Source organism: Pagrus pagrus (assembly GCF_965226575.1).
Source record: "Pagrus pagrus genome assembly, chromosome: 4".
Lineage (NCBI taxonomy): Eukaryota > Metazoa > Chordata > Actinopteri > Spariformes > Sparidae > Pagrus > Pagrus pagrus.
In genome coordinates, this window is record NC_140188.1 from 34,167,354 (window position 1) to 34,185,496 (window position 18,143).

General features: G+C 40.3%; 1 protein-coding gene across 1 annotated transcript in view; it reads right to left on the reverse strand.

Moving 5' to 3' along the window:
• Nucleotides 1-18,143, reverse strand: part of LOC311256225 (Na(+)/H(+) exchange regulatory cofactor NHE-RF3-like) — a gene marked incomplete at its 5' end in the record, with an annotated part of 73,270 nt that overhangs the window by 35,653 nt on the left and 19,474 nt on the right. The window contains one exon of the mRNA XM_084351081.1: nt 13,970-14,041. Coding sequence (XP_084207207.1) covers nt 13,970-14,041 — 72 coding nt within the window. The remainder of the gene's footprint in view (nt 1-13,969; nt 14,042-18,143) is intronic.

An 18,143-nucleotide genomic window follows, 5' to 3' on the forward strand; every position in this document is an offset into this window, starting at 1 on the left:
ATTCAAAAACCTTATATCCACACGTTCCCTGAATTGTGTTGAATCTCGTGATATAGGCCACGGCCATTTCCGCCTACCGTTTTTTTTCGCTAATTTGCAACATGTCGCAAACCTACTTTTTTGAACTCCTCCCAGGCAATTTCACCGATTTGCACCAAACTTTGCACACAGCATCTATGGACCCTCCTGACAAAAAGTTATTAAAAGAATTTTGATTTTGCAAAGAATACTCAAATTATTAAATAAGAACTTCCTGTACATTTGGGTCAAAACAGGAAGTGTTGCATATGTCCACATTGGTGTGTCCGAATGACATGAATTTCAGGTTACTACTTCCCCATGAGATCCTAAGGCTCTGTGCACAATTTTGGTTGAAGACCACTAGGTGGCGCGTTGCAAGAATTTTGATAGTCTAAAGAATGCCCAAAATATAAAACAACAATTTCCTGCACATTGTGGTCAAACAGACAGGCTTGCATATCTTGACCAAATACAGTCCGATTAACACACGGACAGTTAAGACACGCATTCACAATAATCTGGCAATGGGGCAGGATAAGCGCCACGCCCCGACGCGCGTGGACTGTGAGGGCCCGTTCATCACTGCTTGCAGTTTTAATTATTATTATTATTATCATTATTATTGGGCTTAGAAACACAATAATTTTTTAAATCACAAATTCCTTTCACAAGAGAAGCTGTATTCTCCATTGTGGGTTTGAAATAAAAAAAATAATCATAAAAAAAATAAAAATAAAAGCAGGGAACCATTGCCTACATAAGTAATTTGATACAACATACAGATAGCTGGTTTATATTATCTGTTACTTTAGCTTAACACTTTTCAGAAGAAAAATAAAATAAAATAAAACAAGACAGAGGTCATTATGGACTGTCCCTGGTCTCTCACCTGAATCTGTCTTTTTTCTTTTAAAGAACTGTCGTATGTCCATTGGTCACTGTCAGGCCACACACACACACAAACAAACACACAGAGAGAGAGAGTAATGCTAGGAGTTATCTTTCACACATCTCATACCTGTGTGTTAAAAATAGCCTATATATATATAGACCTGCTGTGTGTGTGTGTTTGTGTGTGTGTGTGTGTGTGTAGTATATACTTCTACGCCTGCATGAATGTGATGTGATTATTATTGTTGCAAAGCCTGGTTCAGGTTAAATCCCCTGTAAAACATGAATGATTACAGCAAAAGAAAAACATTTAGCTTTCTTTTATTGTCTAGTTTGATAGTCAGACACAACTGAAAAATAACACATATAAATCTAAGAATAAATAACAATTCATTTAAAAAGCCATAGTGAGTGTTTTCACACATACTGGTGGTATACAGTGATATGTCGTTTCGTTTTTCAGCTCTGTTTGTTTGTTTGTTTTCACTCTGGTCCAAACGCCGCACCACTGGCAGTTTCCATGACGACTGACCAGAAAAGAAGCACGTGACGTAATTTTTACATGACTCCCGATTGTTAAATTGAGTCTCAAAAGTAACGATAAACTTTAACAACAGAGACACACGTACGCACTACACAGGTACACAGTTTATTTGTCGCGCTGCTGTTTTTGTTTAATAAACAGACTGCTCCAGTTCGACTGTAGCCGCGCTAATGGCGCGAATGGAGCAAACCGGGCTAACGGAGCTAACTGGTAAACGGTGCCTGGACTCCAGTACTCGGCGATATGGTATCAGATTCGGAACAACTCTAGCTAAAAGGAAAGAAGTATGATACACAGCTTTGGAGCAACTTACTTTGTTGATTCACAACACTACAACTAAACGGATTCTCACTCTGCGTGTGTGTCGCGCTGGACGACGGTTGGGCTGCGGAGCGGTGCAGGTACAGAGGAGAAGTAGCGGGTGAGAAGAGGATGATACCATTTGCTAAGTGGGGGTGTTTTGATTTTTGTGAAAACATTTGCTGAAGCACCCCTAAAAAGGGGCTAGCCTCGACCATGTTTTTTTTTGTGATCAAATTTTTTATTGAAAAATGTACAATATATATATATAATCACATCATATACACAGATTTTCTTATTTTTTCCCCCACACAGTGAGTGCAAACAGAAACAAAGTCACTTGTACATTTTCAAGAGGGTAAAAATATTAGAACCCCCGCCCCCCCCTCCTTCCAGAATCTAACCACGTCGGGGCACTCCCAATAAACATACAAGAATGACCCCTGGGCATTAAGTGGGCAAAGATCGCAATTTGGAGATGTGGCAATCTTCATAGAATAGAGCCTTCTGGGGGTGAGGTACATCCTATGAACATACTTATAATGTATTAACTGATGATTGGGGTTTTTGGATGTACCACTGAGATTTTTCCACACTTTGTCCCAGCAAATTTCTCCATCATTTACTTCACTTAAATCTCTATTCCAAACACCCTGCACTGGTAAGGGTTTGTAGGGTCCATAAATGACTTTGTAAAGTTTAGAAACCATCCCCCGTGTAGGTCCTACTGAGGAAAGTAGCTTACGTAGAGGGTGTGTGGGTAGAGCTGTTCTCCACGGGACACCATAAGCCCGCACAGCCCGCCCGAAAAGGGCATATTACCAGTAAGAAGTGAGAAATTATTGAAAATCGGTGTGTGATTATGCCATTTATAATCTGTGCCAACATGCTTCATTACAGTACGGTAAGGTCTGAGTAGAAATGAAATAACAGGGCCTAAACGTAATTTGGCTTTTTTCAATGGTATGTTAGCATACACCAGGTCTTGCAACCTGTGAGGAAGTGCAATATTCTCCTCAATTGGTCTCCAAGAAACAGAGGAACTAGGGTTGAACCATGTAGACAGAGGACGTAGCACATAAGACCAGAAGTAGCTTTTAAAATCTGGCAGAGCTAGCCCAACTAACGTCTTGTCTCGCTGAAGAGTTGTGAGTTTTAGGCGTGGTCTCTTTCCTTTCCACATGAATTTAGAGACTTATGATTTAAGTTTATCCCAATATCCCAGAGGGGGAGCAAGAGGGATCATAGAAGAGTAAAAATTAATCCGGGCTTGAAGTGAATTTGGAAGATTCGACCAGCGCTCAAAGTCCTTCTCTATCTGACCTCTACCTTGAAAATGTTTTATTGCAATGGACGACGTAGAGGGAAAAATTTCAACTCCAAGATATCTAAAGCTTTTAACTACTGGTATATGGGAGGGCAGGGGAACTTGAAGTGCAGCTGAGTTTAAATGCATCAGCGCTGACTTTGTCCAGTTAATTTTGTATCCAGAGAGTGAGCTGAATGTATCAAAAGAGGAAAGCAAATGTGGGATTGAGGAACCAGCACTGCCTACATAAAGAAGGATGTCATCAGCGTACAAAGATATACGATGCTCCGTGTTACAAAAAGTAATGGGATGTACTGATGGATGTTGTCTTATTTTCTGTGCCAGTGGCTCGAGGGAAAGAGCAAAAAGTAGGGGTGAAAGGGGGAAGCCCCTTGATATTGGGAACTGGGCAGAGCAGATGTGGCCTGTGCAAACCATTGCTGAGGGATTTTCGTATAAAACCTTAATCATATTAATAAAATGCATACCTAGCCCAAATTTGTCTAATGTTGCCCAGAGATATTCCCATTCTAACCGGTCAAACGCTTTTTCAGCGTCCAACGATAGAACTGAGCAAGGGGCATCAATACTACTAGCTGCATGAATAATGTGTAACAGGCGACGCACATTATCAGATGCTAGGTGAGTTCTAATAAAAAACGGGTTTGGTCATTGTGCATAAGTTTTGTAAGATGTATCTCCAACCGGGTTGCAAGTACTTTAGCATATAGTTTGACATCCCCATTCAGGAGGGAGAGAGGAATGTAATTACCACATTTAGTTAAATCTTTATTCGGTTTGGGCAGAACTGTAATTATAGCTGTGTTAGTGCTAGAATTAAATGCACCCTTATCAATGGCTGTATTAATCATATCCAATAGTGGTTTTCCCAGTACATCCCAGAAAGTAAGGTATAACTCAGGTGGAATTCCATCCTACCCTGGGGATTTGCTCTTTTTCATATTACCAAGAGCCAGAGGTGGGAATTGTGGAGTCATCAAGTCATCTCCATGCCATGTATTTGTTCTGCTCAGTCACTGAACCAGGTGCATTCACTAATTAGCTCACCTTCCTGGCTGAAGAGCTGTGCTCATTGGACTCAGCTGGTTTAGTGCATGAACAGAACAAATACATGGCATGGAGATGACTTGATGACTCCACAATTCCCACCTCTGCCAAGAGCCTTCCTCAACTCTTCTAGAGAAATGGGGGTATTGAGTAATTCTGATTCGTTGTTAGACAGAGAAGGTAGATTGATATCCTGAAAGAAATCTGCACACGCCTCCGTATCAAGGGAAATTTTGTAAAGTTGTAAAGAGATGAGTAGAAAGATTTAAATTCAGAATTGATATGAAGTGGATTGCTCAGGGTGCGAAGATGTGTTTTAATGATTGTAATATTTGAATATTTTTCATGTTTTTTTTCAGTCTTAGAGCTAAAAGGTGACTTGGTCTGGCGCCATTGAAATAATATGTTCTTCTGGTCCTGTGCATTAGGAACTCCGCCCTACGTCTTAACAAAGAGTTCAACTCAGTTCTTGTCATAGCTATTCTGCCTTGTAATGCCTCAGAATATTTGGCTTGTCGTGCGCCTCTAGCTGAGTAAGAGTATTCTCCAGTTCGGTTATCTTATTTAGTCTACTCTTATTAAGGTGGGATGAGAATGAGATTGAGGAGTCCCTAATACATCCCTTTATAGCATCCCATAAAAATCTAGGATCATCTACTGAGCCTGCATTAACATCAATAAAAGTGTTTAACTTTTCTTTGAGAAAAGTGCAAAAATCTCCATTTTTGAGAAGTGAAGCACTGAACCACCAACGTGGAGCTCTAAGGGGTGTACCTAGGAGTGTGACGCGCGCTGCAACAATGCTATGATCTGATAAAGAACAAGGCTTGCTAACAACATTATGTATTTCAGAAAAGGAAGTAGCTGAAGTTAATATATAATCTATTCTGGAGAAACTCTGATGTCTTGCTGAATAAAAAGTGTAGGGGTTGATAGTGTGGTAAAGGCTTGTTAAGCTAAGTACTGACAGAAAGTTCTGAAAGTCATTTGATGCTTGTAGCTGTGTGGCCGTGGAGCGCTGCGCAGATTTGTCCAACATCACATTTACAATACAGTTCATGTCTGCACCAAGGTTAAGTGAGAGGTCCTGAAGGTGCAATAAGACTTCTGTTAATCTTGGAAAGAACTCTGGTTCATATTGGGATGGAGCATAAACTGAAATAAAAGCAAATTTGCGTCCAGATATAATAGTCTTAATATAAGAAATCCTACCATCCTCACTACTAAATTGTCCAAGTATGGTTATAGAGAGTTTACGTCTCTGTACTACTAGTGACTCCCTAATTTTGGTGTCCAGTGATAATGAGGCGGCCACATAATAGTGTTTGCTTGAAAATCGGCGGACATCTATAGTTCTTAAGTGAGACTCCTGAATAAAGGCAACGTCCACATGTTGTCTGCGTAAGAGGTCTAAGCAGGCTATACGCTTAATTTGTCCATTCAGCTCATTTACATTCCAGCTGATTACATGCATACTACTCATAATAACTAATAGAGGATAGTATTGTGATACATACAAGATGCAGAGTGGAAAAACAACCTACAGTGCAGCTGACTGACCAAAATGTGAAATTAAAATGCTGAGAGAGATCCTTCCCACCCCAAAACCATGAACCCGCCACTCTCCAAAGAAAAAGAGAGGGCATGAAAACAAAAACCCACACAAATGTGAAAATATAAAAACAAAACCAAAATTTGACTCCTCCTGGGGAGCCAAACTTTCCCCCACAAGTTGGACCTGTGATCCTCGAGAGGCGTGTTCCTTCCAAGTGCGCGTGCGCAGGTCCCCCCTTCCAATAACAGTTACAATTATATCATACCATAGTAATGATCATAATGATTGTAAATGAGCTACACACAATGTACCAACATGCTGTAGGTTATAGATGCATATTAGTACTGAATACAAATATAACATGGCTGGTAAAATTTGTAATTTATAGTAGAGCTGGCAACATGCCAGGACTATAACACCAGCCTTTCTTTTTGAGAACAGAACTTGAGATCTCAAACAAAAATCAAACAGGAATCAACTAACAACAGCAACATCTAAGTCCCTAGCATTGTGCAAGATTGTGAGATCGGTGTTTCCTGTTACTAACTGAGCAGAGAAACAGAAACTCCACGGCCGCACTGCGCGCCGCTTTCAGGATCTGATCTCTGTCGGTGAAGCGTAGCAGCTTGAAGATGATGGTGCGAGGCACAGGTCTGCCATTTGTGTCTTCTTTCGGGGCACCTACGCGGTGCGCGCGCATAATTTCAACAGAGCCCACGTTAGGAAACCACCGTGGTATGGCATCCGACAGGAAAGCAAGAACATGCGTTGTCTGCGTTTTCAGGGACTCCGTGCACACATAAGCCCAAAAAATTTTTTTTCTAACCTTCACCAAGTGTTTTTTGTACTTAAACCTGTGATGTCACTAATTAACCTCTAAGATTGTCTAATAAGGGTCTAACATTGTTGTAATTAGAAACAAATTGTACCCTGTAATAAAGCAAAACTATACTGAATAAAGCCCAAATAAATGCATTGTCCTCTGAGCTCTGTTCTTTGACTGACCATTATTAATATAGCACTGCATTTGTCAAATAACAGCCTGTAAAACATTACATTACAGTGTGATTCAGGTATTTAGGTGTATGGTTTATAATGATATAAATATATATATATTAGTTCTAGTTTTTGTCTAATTATATATAAAATTCAGCTTGTTGCGACTTAGTTAGCTGGTTAGGTTATAACCATTTTTTTATTTTCCTAATAAAGAACATATTTCTAGGTTTTTGCCTAATTTGATACAAATTATGGATTTTATGTGTCATTAGTGTACTTAGCTTATAACTGTCTTTGTTAACTATCTAATAAACACCATAGTATTTCCTGTTTTTGCCTTATTTGGTAGAAATGATGGCTTATTACGTCTTTATGAGTTTACTTAGCATATAACAGCTGACACTGAATTATTAGTTGCTGTTTTGTTTTGCTTTCTCCTTACAAACTTGTAGTTGGAGTAGACACTGTTATGGTAGTGCCGCTCAACAACTGTTTGCCGTAAAACGTGCCGCAAATGCAGTAAAACGGCACCCTTGCCTGCTATTTACCACAACTTATGACGATGCTTTGTGTGCATTTCTGTTAATATACTGTGTGACTATTTTGTTATCCTTGGTCAATGAATTCTGCTAAAGGTATGAATGTCATTCATTTGAACATTAGGAGTTTGCGGCCTAAAATTGATTTACTGAAAGCCTGGCTCACCTATAATAAACCTCATGTAATTACGCTTTCTGAAACTTGGTTGAACAACAATATTTCTGATAATGAAGTTAAACTTGATAACTATGTTCTATTTAGAAAAGATAGAGGCTCAAGAGGAGGGGGTCTTCTGACGTATGTATCCTCAAATTTTACTGCAGAACTAGTCTTACCAACTGTTAATCCCCTGCACTTTGAATGCCTCTTTGTTAAAATAAAATTACATGAGAACAAACGGCTGATCATAGATAACATCTATAAACCTCCTAATGCTCCTGCTGAAACTACCAAAGGTATTCTGACCACAATCAATTCTTTAGATTGCATTAGTGAAAAAATTATACTGGGTGACTTTAACTCCAATTGGCTAGATCGTTCCTCTTACAATGATCGCAATCTTTTTAATGGTATAAACTTAACCCAGTTGATTACTGAACCAACAAGAGTCGGTCCCAGTTCTTCCTCCTTGCTTGACTGGATCTTAGTTTCCCATCCTGACAGAATTTCACACTCTGGGGTATTACCTTACTCTTTCAGTGACCATTCAATTGTCTTCTGCGTCTGGAAATTCAAAATGCCCCATCTTCCTCCCAAATTCATTAAAATCAGAAAATGTAATAATATTAACCCTGAACCCTTTATCCAAGATATTTTAAGCATAAATTGGGAGAGATTTCAATTAATACCATTTGTTGAAGACGCTTGGAACTTTCTATATACTGAATTTGTTGAGGTTATCAATAAACATGCACCCTGGACAACAATTAAAGTCAAGGGTCGACATCTGCCGTGGATAAAAGGAGATCTCAACAATTTTGGAGGAGAATAAATAGTATAACTAATAAATCCACAGGAAATCCCACTACACATTTTAGAATAAACAATGAAAGTGTCAGTGAACCACTATCAATTGCAGAGGCATTTAGCCAGCATTTTTCTACTATTGGTAGCTCTGTCCCTCACTCCTACTCGGACACTCTTCCCCAACTCCGAGCAGGTGTGGTAGTTCCTTCTCTTTTGGAACAATCACACCAACTGATGTTCAGCGTGTTATTGATAATCTTAACTCTGGATGCAGTGCTGGTCCAGATGGTCTCGAGATTAGGTTTTTTCAATTGGCCTCTTACGTTTTGTCATTTCCTCTGTCTGATCTATTTAATTTATCTTTAGCAACTTGCAAAGTTCCCTCATCCTGGAAATGTGCCAGGGTAACCCCTATCCATAAAGGGGGTGACACTAGAGATGTCAATAATTACAGGCCAATCTCAATTATCAATTCCATTACAAAAATATTTGAAAAGTTGATTTTTAACGAATTATCCTCATATCTTAATGACCATAACCTACTCATCTCAGATCTCCTCATCAATCTGGTTTTCGACCACATTTTTCGACCACCACTCCTCTCCTAAAAGTTACCAGTGATATTTTCTCAGCATCTGATAAAAACATGCACACAGGTGCTATATTTATTGACCTTACTAAAGCATTTGACATGGTTGATCATTATCTTCTTTTGGACAAACTATATTTGTTGGTTGGTTTTCTCCTGATTCTTTATTATTTTTCAACTCTTTCCTTCATCATAGAGGTCAATGTGTTTCCAAGGTTTCCAGTCTGGTTTTAAGATCATTGATAAAGGTGTGCCACAAGGCTCATCCTTAGGTCCCTTACTATTCTCAATCTTTATCAATGATCTTCCACAAACTTGTTCTAATTGCCAGATTCATTTATATGCAGATGACACAGTAATATACTCCTCTAGCTTTGATATTCCACACATCCAGCATTCATTACAATCTGATTTTATTTCGGTCCAAAATTGGTTCTTTTCAAACAAACTACAACTGAATAAGAAAAAATCATACACCACGTTGTTCTGCACCCGACCTAATTCTTTACCTGCAAACACTAACTGGTGTATTAGTTTCCTCGATGGAACAGCAGTAGTAAAAACTGTAGAATTCAAATATCTGGGTCTTTGGCTTGACTCACAGCTATCCTTTAAATTCCACATTAACTCAGTTTCCAAGAAAATCTATCTTCATCTGAAATCCCTCTATCGTTCTATTGAATGTTTTTCCCTTCAAGTTCGTAAAAGAATCATAACACAACTGATACTCCCAATAATTGACTATGGTGATGTTATCTATCAGAGCACCTCAGAAACAAATCTTCGTCCTCTTTCTGTCTTGTATAATTGTTTATGTAGATTTATTCTCAGGTGTCCTCATATGACCCATCACTGTCATATGTACCAGTCCTTGAACTGGCTGGCCCCCCAAGTCCCCAGGTCCCTCCGACATGAAGTGCTACTAGTAAAATGAATTATTGTACTTATTCTATCTTACCTATTTATTTTTATTTTTATTTTTATTTTATTTTTTTGCTGGTGTATGTATGGGGGGGAGTCAGGATCGATAGAGCATTGTAGTGTGTGAGTGTGTGTGAATGGGCGTCTGTGTCTCTACATTGTATCATGTGTTTTATTGTTTTTTTTGTTTTTTTTGTGTTTGTGTGTTGTTTTTGTTTGTTTGTTCTGTTTACTTTCTATATATGTTTACTAGGTACTATTTATGTAGTTATTTTCGTTGATATTATGGACCCCCTCGAAAATGAGATGGTACATCTCAAGGGGCTATCCTGTTAAATACAGTCAATAATAGTGTATGTTTACTGTCTTATAAAGACCATATTATTTCTCGTTTTGGCCTAATTTAATACAAATTATGGATTACTCACTTTTATTGTGTACTTAGCTTTTAACTGTCCTTGTTCACTATCAAATATAGACCATATTATTTCTAGTTTTTGTCTAATTTGACAAAAAGTACAGCTTATTACATCTTATTAGTGTACTCTAAAATAAAGTGTGACCGCATCTTTTCATGAAGAACTATATGACTCTCCTGAAACTATAGACGAGGGAAAGATAAGAACATTCTTTTTAGATTAAATCTACCCACCCTCTCCCAAGCAGAAGCACTCAATATATAACAAGAAGTATAAAAGAGCAGGAAATAAAGGAAGTGGGGACTGATGGGATTACAGGTGAATTTTATAAACATAATAAAGAAGAGCTCTCCCCGATTCTGACTGAGGTCTACAACTATGCTCTGTCGGAAGGAAACCCACCTAATGTCATGGTTTGGGATTTTACTTCTTAGTTTAGTTTTATCTATGATACTTAGTCTAGATGCACAAAAGGCTTTTGACACAGTAGATTGATGCTATCTCAACAATAAATTACATAAGATGAGATTTCATCCTGTTTAGTAGAAGTAGTAGTAGAGTTATATCTGGTTATAAAACTAAACTCAAAATCAGAAGCAATGATGCTGTTGGTGTGTGGCCATCAGAATTGAAAAACCAGGGGTCCCATTTATAAAACTCTGGAAAATCCACATGATATTTCAACAGTGTGTAATTTCCTTTTATAAATCCCAAATGAATTAGGAAATGTGCGTGCATGGATCCACCTCATATCCCGCCCTCTCGACAATAATAGATAAAAATGAGCCTGCTGATCGACAGTTCTTGACAGTGAATCACAGCCACAACAGAGGGGATGATGATGAGGAAAATTATTTTTTCTGGCACAGAAAACAAGGTGTTTGTTGATGAGGTGGAAGTGCTTTTTAATTATAATTTTAAATCAGACTGTCTGTTTCACACCCGCCAAAGTGATCACAAGAATCAGTGGTATCTCCCACCCTGGTTTATCATTTGAAAATGAGTTTGAAAAAAGTTTGATACGTGAACACTATTTATTGATTATCTTACATATAAGTTTTGTCATGGTGGCCCGCATTATGATTGTGACTCATAATTAGGACATGGAATGTAACCACTGTGTGAGGGAGCTGTCACTGACAGGGTTACCTGTTGTAGCAGCTGTTGTGCAGATGTAATGTGATGCTCTATCTTTTCGTTAAGCTAGCAGGTAGTCTTATACTACATGGAAATTAAAAATATTGGTTAAATCTGTGGAGAATTTACCTCATTTGTATATTTAATGACTTGCTGCAGGGGACTGGTGTGTGTATTCATTGTGCCCCCTGCTAATCTTGTAGGTGGGTTATGGTGTTAAATTGTACTCTCATGTACTTTTATGGAAAGACTGCATTTAATAAGAAGCCGAACAACATGACACTTTTCTTTTTTTTTCTAAAGAGATGGCTATATTTACATGCAATCACAGGGCGAAACATCTTGTGAATATATTAAATTTGGCTTTGGATATAAATTTGACTCATTGATTATTTTAGTTTTTTCTTTTACTGTCATTCTAAATTGTGTATTATGTATAACCACTGATAGTGCATAAATTATTTTGTTGGTATGCCCTTGAAAATATATGTATGTGCACAAATATAATTCTAACAGTATCCTATTTTGTTATATGTATATTTTGGTACGAAAAGGAGTTAAGTTTGACATCTTTTGTTGTGGGTACCAGGACAGACAGCGCGCCCCCCCGGAGGAGGAGGAGCAGGGTTATCTGTTATTGAAGAACTAATTGTGAACTCCCAAGAAAAAAGAGTAACTAATGATTACGTAATTAGTATTTACTGAGCCTATTGGGCAACTACTCGATATGCTGTCTCACTTGACTTGAAGGTGCACAAAAAGGGTAACTTATGATTTAGTAATTAGTAATGAGTCATCTCTAGTTTGTGCCATTCAGTGGGTGGTTGATAGTTAATCAGGAACAACTCATGAAGAAAGTAGTCAGTATGTCGATTCACAAATATTTATGAATTATTCATTACCTAATGATTTATTAATGTAGTATCTCCCAGTTACTTATTGATGATTCATTAACTATCAAGTCATTCCTGATCAGTAACTACTCACCTTTTTGTGTACCTTAGTGGAAAGCGTTTGTTCGTTCGTTTGTTCCGGGAACAGGGATTTTCATTTCCGTGACAACAGGGCTAACCATTGAAGGTCTAAAAATGACACGCTTATGTTGAGTTGTGGTCAAAGAAGTGGCTGTAAAATCTCTTCCAGTATGCAGTCATTTTGAAGAATTGACACTAACAAAGCTCTGCAAGTTTGGTGATAAACGCATTTCCTATAAAACTTTTATCATGGATCATCAAAACTAGGAAACATTGGGTGTTCACCAGTAGTAACTTAACAGAACTTCTGAAACAGCTGAAAGTGAACATGAGTTAGCAGCTAAGAGCCAGGCTGAAGTATAGGAGCTGGTTATACCTAACAAGGCTCCATGTCGTGCATATGTAATGTTTATAAATTAGTGCCCAGGCCAGGTTGATTGATCTAGGGAGGGCCTCAGCTACCAAGGTGTTATCATTAGCATATCATCCTCCACATCAAAATTATATTAAGTCTATTATGGAAAGTTAATGAAAGAGATAAAGGCATATATGCTCAGATGGGAGATACTTCCCTTATCACTTATTGGCGGAATTGAAGCTATCCAAATAAATGTTTTCCCCAGGCTACTCTTTTTAATTCAATCCTTGCTGGTAAGGGTCCCTATAGCATTAATAAATGCTCTTGACAAATTGATAACAAGATTCATATGGCAGAACAAAAAACCTATAGTAATATTTAAAAATAGACAATGAATGGATCAAATTCACAGTGAGGACTTGGTTGGTTATAAACAAAACAATTACACCTTTTTAACTCTATATCCAGAGCATTTGAAATAACAGCTATTTCGGATCGTCTTTTTCATCGGGGAAACTTAGAAATCATATGCGCATCTCCAGAACGAATTTGGTTTGTCAGGTATGGGTTTCCTTAGATTTTTTTTTATTGGATTGGGAGAAGGTATGCAAATTAATATGTAACTTAGAAAAATGTTCATGTTGACTATGGAAGGAGTAATAAAGAAGAGTCTGATAGCCCATTTATATCGATGGGGAAGTTGGCAACGCAGATGGTGAGGTGTTGAATTATAGCCAATTGTCATAATCATAATAACAATGCCTCACACAAATTTAATTTCACTTTATCATATACATTCAAACATGCAATGTTATTTGTGCTTGTGATAACTATCCCACAATATCTTACATCATCTCACATCTCATATCCCACATACCACTGATTGTTATGATCATGTTGGCGGGTGTGATGCAGTCAGTCTAATCACTGTAAACATAAATACTGTGGTGACACTTGTGCGTTATGCTGCATGCACAGACTTTCACTGTCCTCGGACTGCTGGAGGACGTGAATGAAAGGATTAACAAGTGCTTTCTAACTTCCACCTCATCCACAAACACCTCATTTTATGTGCCAGAAAACAATTGCTCAGCAGGCTAATTTCTATGCATGACTGTAGATGGCAGAAAATGCGACTGATCCGTGTGTGCACATTTACAAGTTTATTTGGAAAGTACGCACGGGCAGGCGTACACCAGGTTTTATAATGAGACCCCTGGTTAGGGTAAGAGTAACTTGCAATTTTCAGCATGTAGGTTGCTAACTCAAAGGTTGTTGTTTCAAGTAGCAATGAGGATTTCAAAACAGTAATGTGCAGATAGTGGAAGAAAGAGGGGAATGTGCCTGCAATAGGCATTCAATGACAGTCCTGCAGTACCTGTTCATAGTCTTCTCTCCTCAACACCAGGACAAACAGGTGTAAGCCGCATGACTGGATCTTCTTCACCACCTGTCAGGTAATTACAGAGATAGACAAATTATTCTGTTAACACACCTTATTTCATTTTCATTACTAATGCTCCTTAGGGCCTTCTATTTTAATATGTAGGTCCATCCCAAATTACAAGAACTCAGGCTTGTGATGAAGCAATGACTAGTGGAGCTTAAAGAAGCTGAGAGGTCACATGGTTTCTTTCTCTAAATAAAATCAAATCAAATCAAATTTTATTTGTATAGCCCAAATTCACAAATCACAGTTTGCCTCAGACCTCTCTGTCATCATCCAGCTAACCACATATAACATTTGCATTGACCTTTTGACCCCTCTGAACAAAACAAAAGAGAAGAAAGAGTATGGAGTTACATTGAGAGTGATGTGGCAATTTTTAGCACAGAAAAATATTTTTCCCCAAGGCACACAAATTATATTTTTGTGAGAAATTATTCACACACAAAGTAATGATTCCATTTGAGCAACCAAATAATGTGTTCTGTGCACAGTAAATATATCAGCATGTTTTCTTTCATCAACAACATCTCTAGTATTTATTAGGTAATTATTGTGTGCTGGCCTGCTCATCTTGAACAAGGCCAGTATGTCACAAAATGCAAAATTTCAGCTATTCACAAAATTAGAGTGTGTCATTTGATTAGCCATTTTGTTTCCAGTCCAATGGCTCCATTATGCTGTGTTCACATAATAATATATGTGTGGTGGAAATAGGAAAGATTCCAATTTTAGTGACTTGTGAGCATTCACAATCATCATAATCATCAAGATCATCAACTTGGATGTTACTGAATGCTTTTTATAAATCAGAAAATTAGATACCTCTAATGAAACATGCTCATGGGATGGTGTGCCCTACCTTCATCAGGTCAACCTAGACACTTCAGGGAAACTGAGCCTTTTACCAGACTGTAAAGGAGACCATTCCAGCACAAAATGCTCAGAAATTAAGCTTTGACTAACCTCTACTCTCCTAGCCCCAAAGGCCTGGGCTACAGAATTTAGCCACACACACAAGGACTACAGATTAATATGTGCCGTAATTGCGGAAACCAGAATGTGTGTTGCAGCGCGCAATCTACTCTTGTAGGGAAGCACTGGAATTATTCAATGACAGTTTAAGAGGCTAAGAAGCATAAGAAAAGTAAGTACCTGAACAGTAATTACTATGACATTGGGGTAAGCTGTTGTTCTTTCAGGCCAGATATGAACATACACAGTAAAACTTAAAAGATAGTGCGGCGTGAGTGGCAGCCTCTTACAGTAGCTCTCGCTCACCTTTGAGCTTTTTCTTCTTTTTATATTACTTTTCGTACTTTTAACTGTTTTAATTTACTTCTTTTTTGGAGCTCTTTCTCCAGGCAGTATGGAGACCAGAGTTGTTTTTATCGCTCTGGTTATATTACTGCTTCTTTCGCTGTTTTCCGGCGTGTCCGGGGAGCCTGTACGCAGCCCTACTGTTTACAGTTGGGATCAGCTGTTGGCCCTCAGTAGTACCGCAGTGCCGCCGCTGAGCCGTCCCGGAGATGCTCGCCGTAGCAGGAGGAGACGCTACAGACCCGTCTTCCCGTCTGTCATCATGGGGAATGTGAGATCTCTCCCCAACAAGATGGACGAGTTAACGGCGATGACGCGGCATTAGAGGGTGAGTTCAGCATCATGGTGCTCACTGAGACGTGGCTAACGGCGCAGACCCCGGACACGGACGCTGGATGGCTTTCAAATGCTAACTTTTAACGGTTAGCATGAGGCCATACTACCTCCCGAGGGAGTTTACACAGGTGATCGTGATCGCTGTGTATATCCCCCCCTCTGCTAATGCTGATGCAGCTTGTGACGCTCTCCACTCAGTCACAAGCTCACTGCAGACACAGCACCCACAGGCCCTCTTCCTCATCTCTGGGGACTTCAATCATGCCTCTCTGTCCTCCACCCTGCCTACATTCACACAGTATATCACCTGCCACACCAGAGACAATAAAACACTGGACTTATTTTATGCCAACAGCAAGGAGGCATACAACTCATCCCCCCTCCCTCCCCTGGGAAGATCTGACCACAACCTGGTGCATCTCCTGCCTGTTTACAAGCCCCTTGTTAACAGGCAACCAGTGGAAACCTGCACAGTTAAGACATGGACTGAGGAGTCTGAAGAAGCTCTGAGGGACTGTTTTGACTCAATTGTGTGGGAAGAACTGTTTGTTTCTCATGGGGAGGACATTGACAGTTTAACAGGCTGCATAACGGACTACATAAACTTCTGTGTGGATAACACTGTACCCACCAGGACTGTACAGTGTTTTTCAAACAGCAAACCCTGGATTAATCCTGACATAAAGGCTCTCCTTAAGGAGAAAAAGAGGGCCTTTAGGTCAGGAAACAAGGAGGAGCTGAAGGCTGTGCAGAAGGAGCTGAAGAAGAAGATCAGAGAGGGGAAGAACAGCTACAGGAGGAAGATGGAGGACCAGCTGCAGCAGAGAAATGTCAGTGGAGTCTGGAAAAGCCTTAAAACCATCCCAGGGCAGAGGAAACCAGACTCCCAGGCTGCCGGGGATCAGACGTGGGTGAACGACCTGAACCTATTCTTCAATAGGTTTGACAAGACACCCACCCCTCCCCCGGCCCTGTCATCTCTGCTGCCCCCCACAACCTCTTCCATCAAATCAAATCAAATCAAATCAAATTTTATTTGTATAGCCCAAATTCACAAATCACAGTTTGCCTCAGAGGGCTTTACAATCTGTACAGAGACGACACCCTCTGTCCTTCCATCCCCCCTGTTTCCTGCCCCATTCTCACCTCTACCTCCCTTTCCACTGCTTTCATGTTGCAGACTCCCCCCACTGCCCCCCCAACATTCACTCACCTCCCCCACCCGACACTCAGCCCCCCTGCTCATATCTGTCCCTCTGCACTATCCAGATGAGGAACTAATTGAGGAAGATGAAGGTGAAGAAGGCCACGGTTACAGACGGGATCAGCTCCAGGCTCCTCAAGTCCAGTGCAGACCAGCTGTGCAGGATTGTGGAGTTCCTCTTCAACATGAGCCTGAAGCTGGGAAAAGTGCGACTGCTGTGGAAAACCTCCTGTGTGGTACCAGTACCAAAGATCCCTCACCCTAACCCGCAGATTCCACTGGATACGGTACGGCTGCGTTACGGCTCTGCCACGGCGGCGGAGCTGATCCGTGGCACTCTAGTCTATGTGTTAACTTCCACCAGGTCCGCTGCGCTGCGTGTCTGCTGCGTGCCAGCTCCGGCAGTCCGCAGCCCTGCGGAGCAGATACGCAGGACTTCTATTCTGGCGGACGCCGCAACACAACGCAGCAATTCAGCCGAATTTAGCACAGAGCAGACAGGAAGTCAGACACGAAACAACAACGAGAAATCCGGTTGATTTTCAAAATAAAACACTCCGTGTTGATACAAACACAAAAACCTCAAAAAAGAGACAAATACAAGCTCTTCTTCTAATCCGTCGGTCGGGAACACTTCGTGTTGTGTTTATAGCACATACATATAACTGCGTTCGTGTGTGATAATGTAATTATCGCGGGAATTCCTGGGTTTCGTTTCTCCAGCTGATCGGCGGAGCTGCGCCGTAGCGGACTCAAAACGCAACTGGTGGGGGTTGCCGGACGAGGACGACGGAGCACAATCGTAACGCAGCCGTACCGTAGCAGTACCGTATCCAGTGGAATCTGAGGGTAAGGACTTCAACAGCTACAGACCAGTTGCTCTCACTTCACACCTGATGAAGACCCTGGAGTGGCTGGCCATTGTCCATCTCCGCCCTCTGGTGGGACCTTTTATGGACCCACTCCAGTTTGCCTACCAGCCTGGCATCGGAGTGGACGATGCCATCATCTTCTTCCTGGACAGATCACTGTCTCACCTTGAAAAGCCTGGAAGCACTGTGAGGATCATGTTCTTTGGTTTCTCCAGTGCTTTCAACACCATACAGCCTGTACTTTTTGGGGACAAGCTGGAGCTCAGGGGGGTGGACCAACACCTCACGTCCCGGATCCTCGACTGCCTCACCAACTGGCCACAGTATGTGAGGACTCGGGACTGTGTGTTGGACACGGTCGTCTGCAGTACGG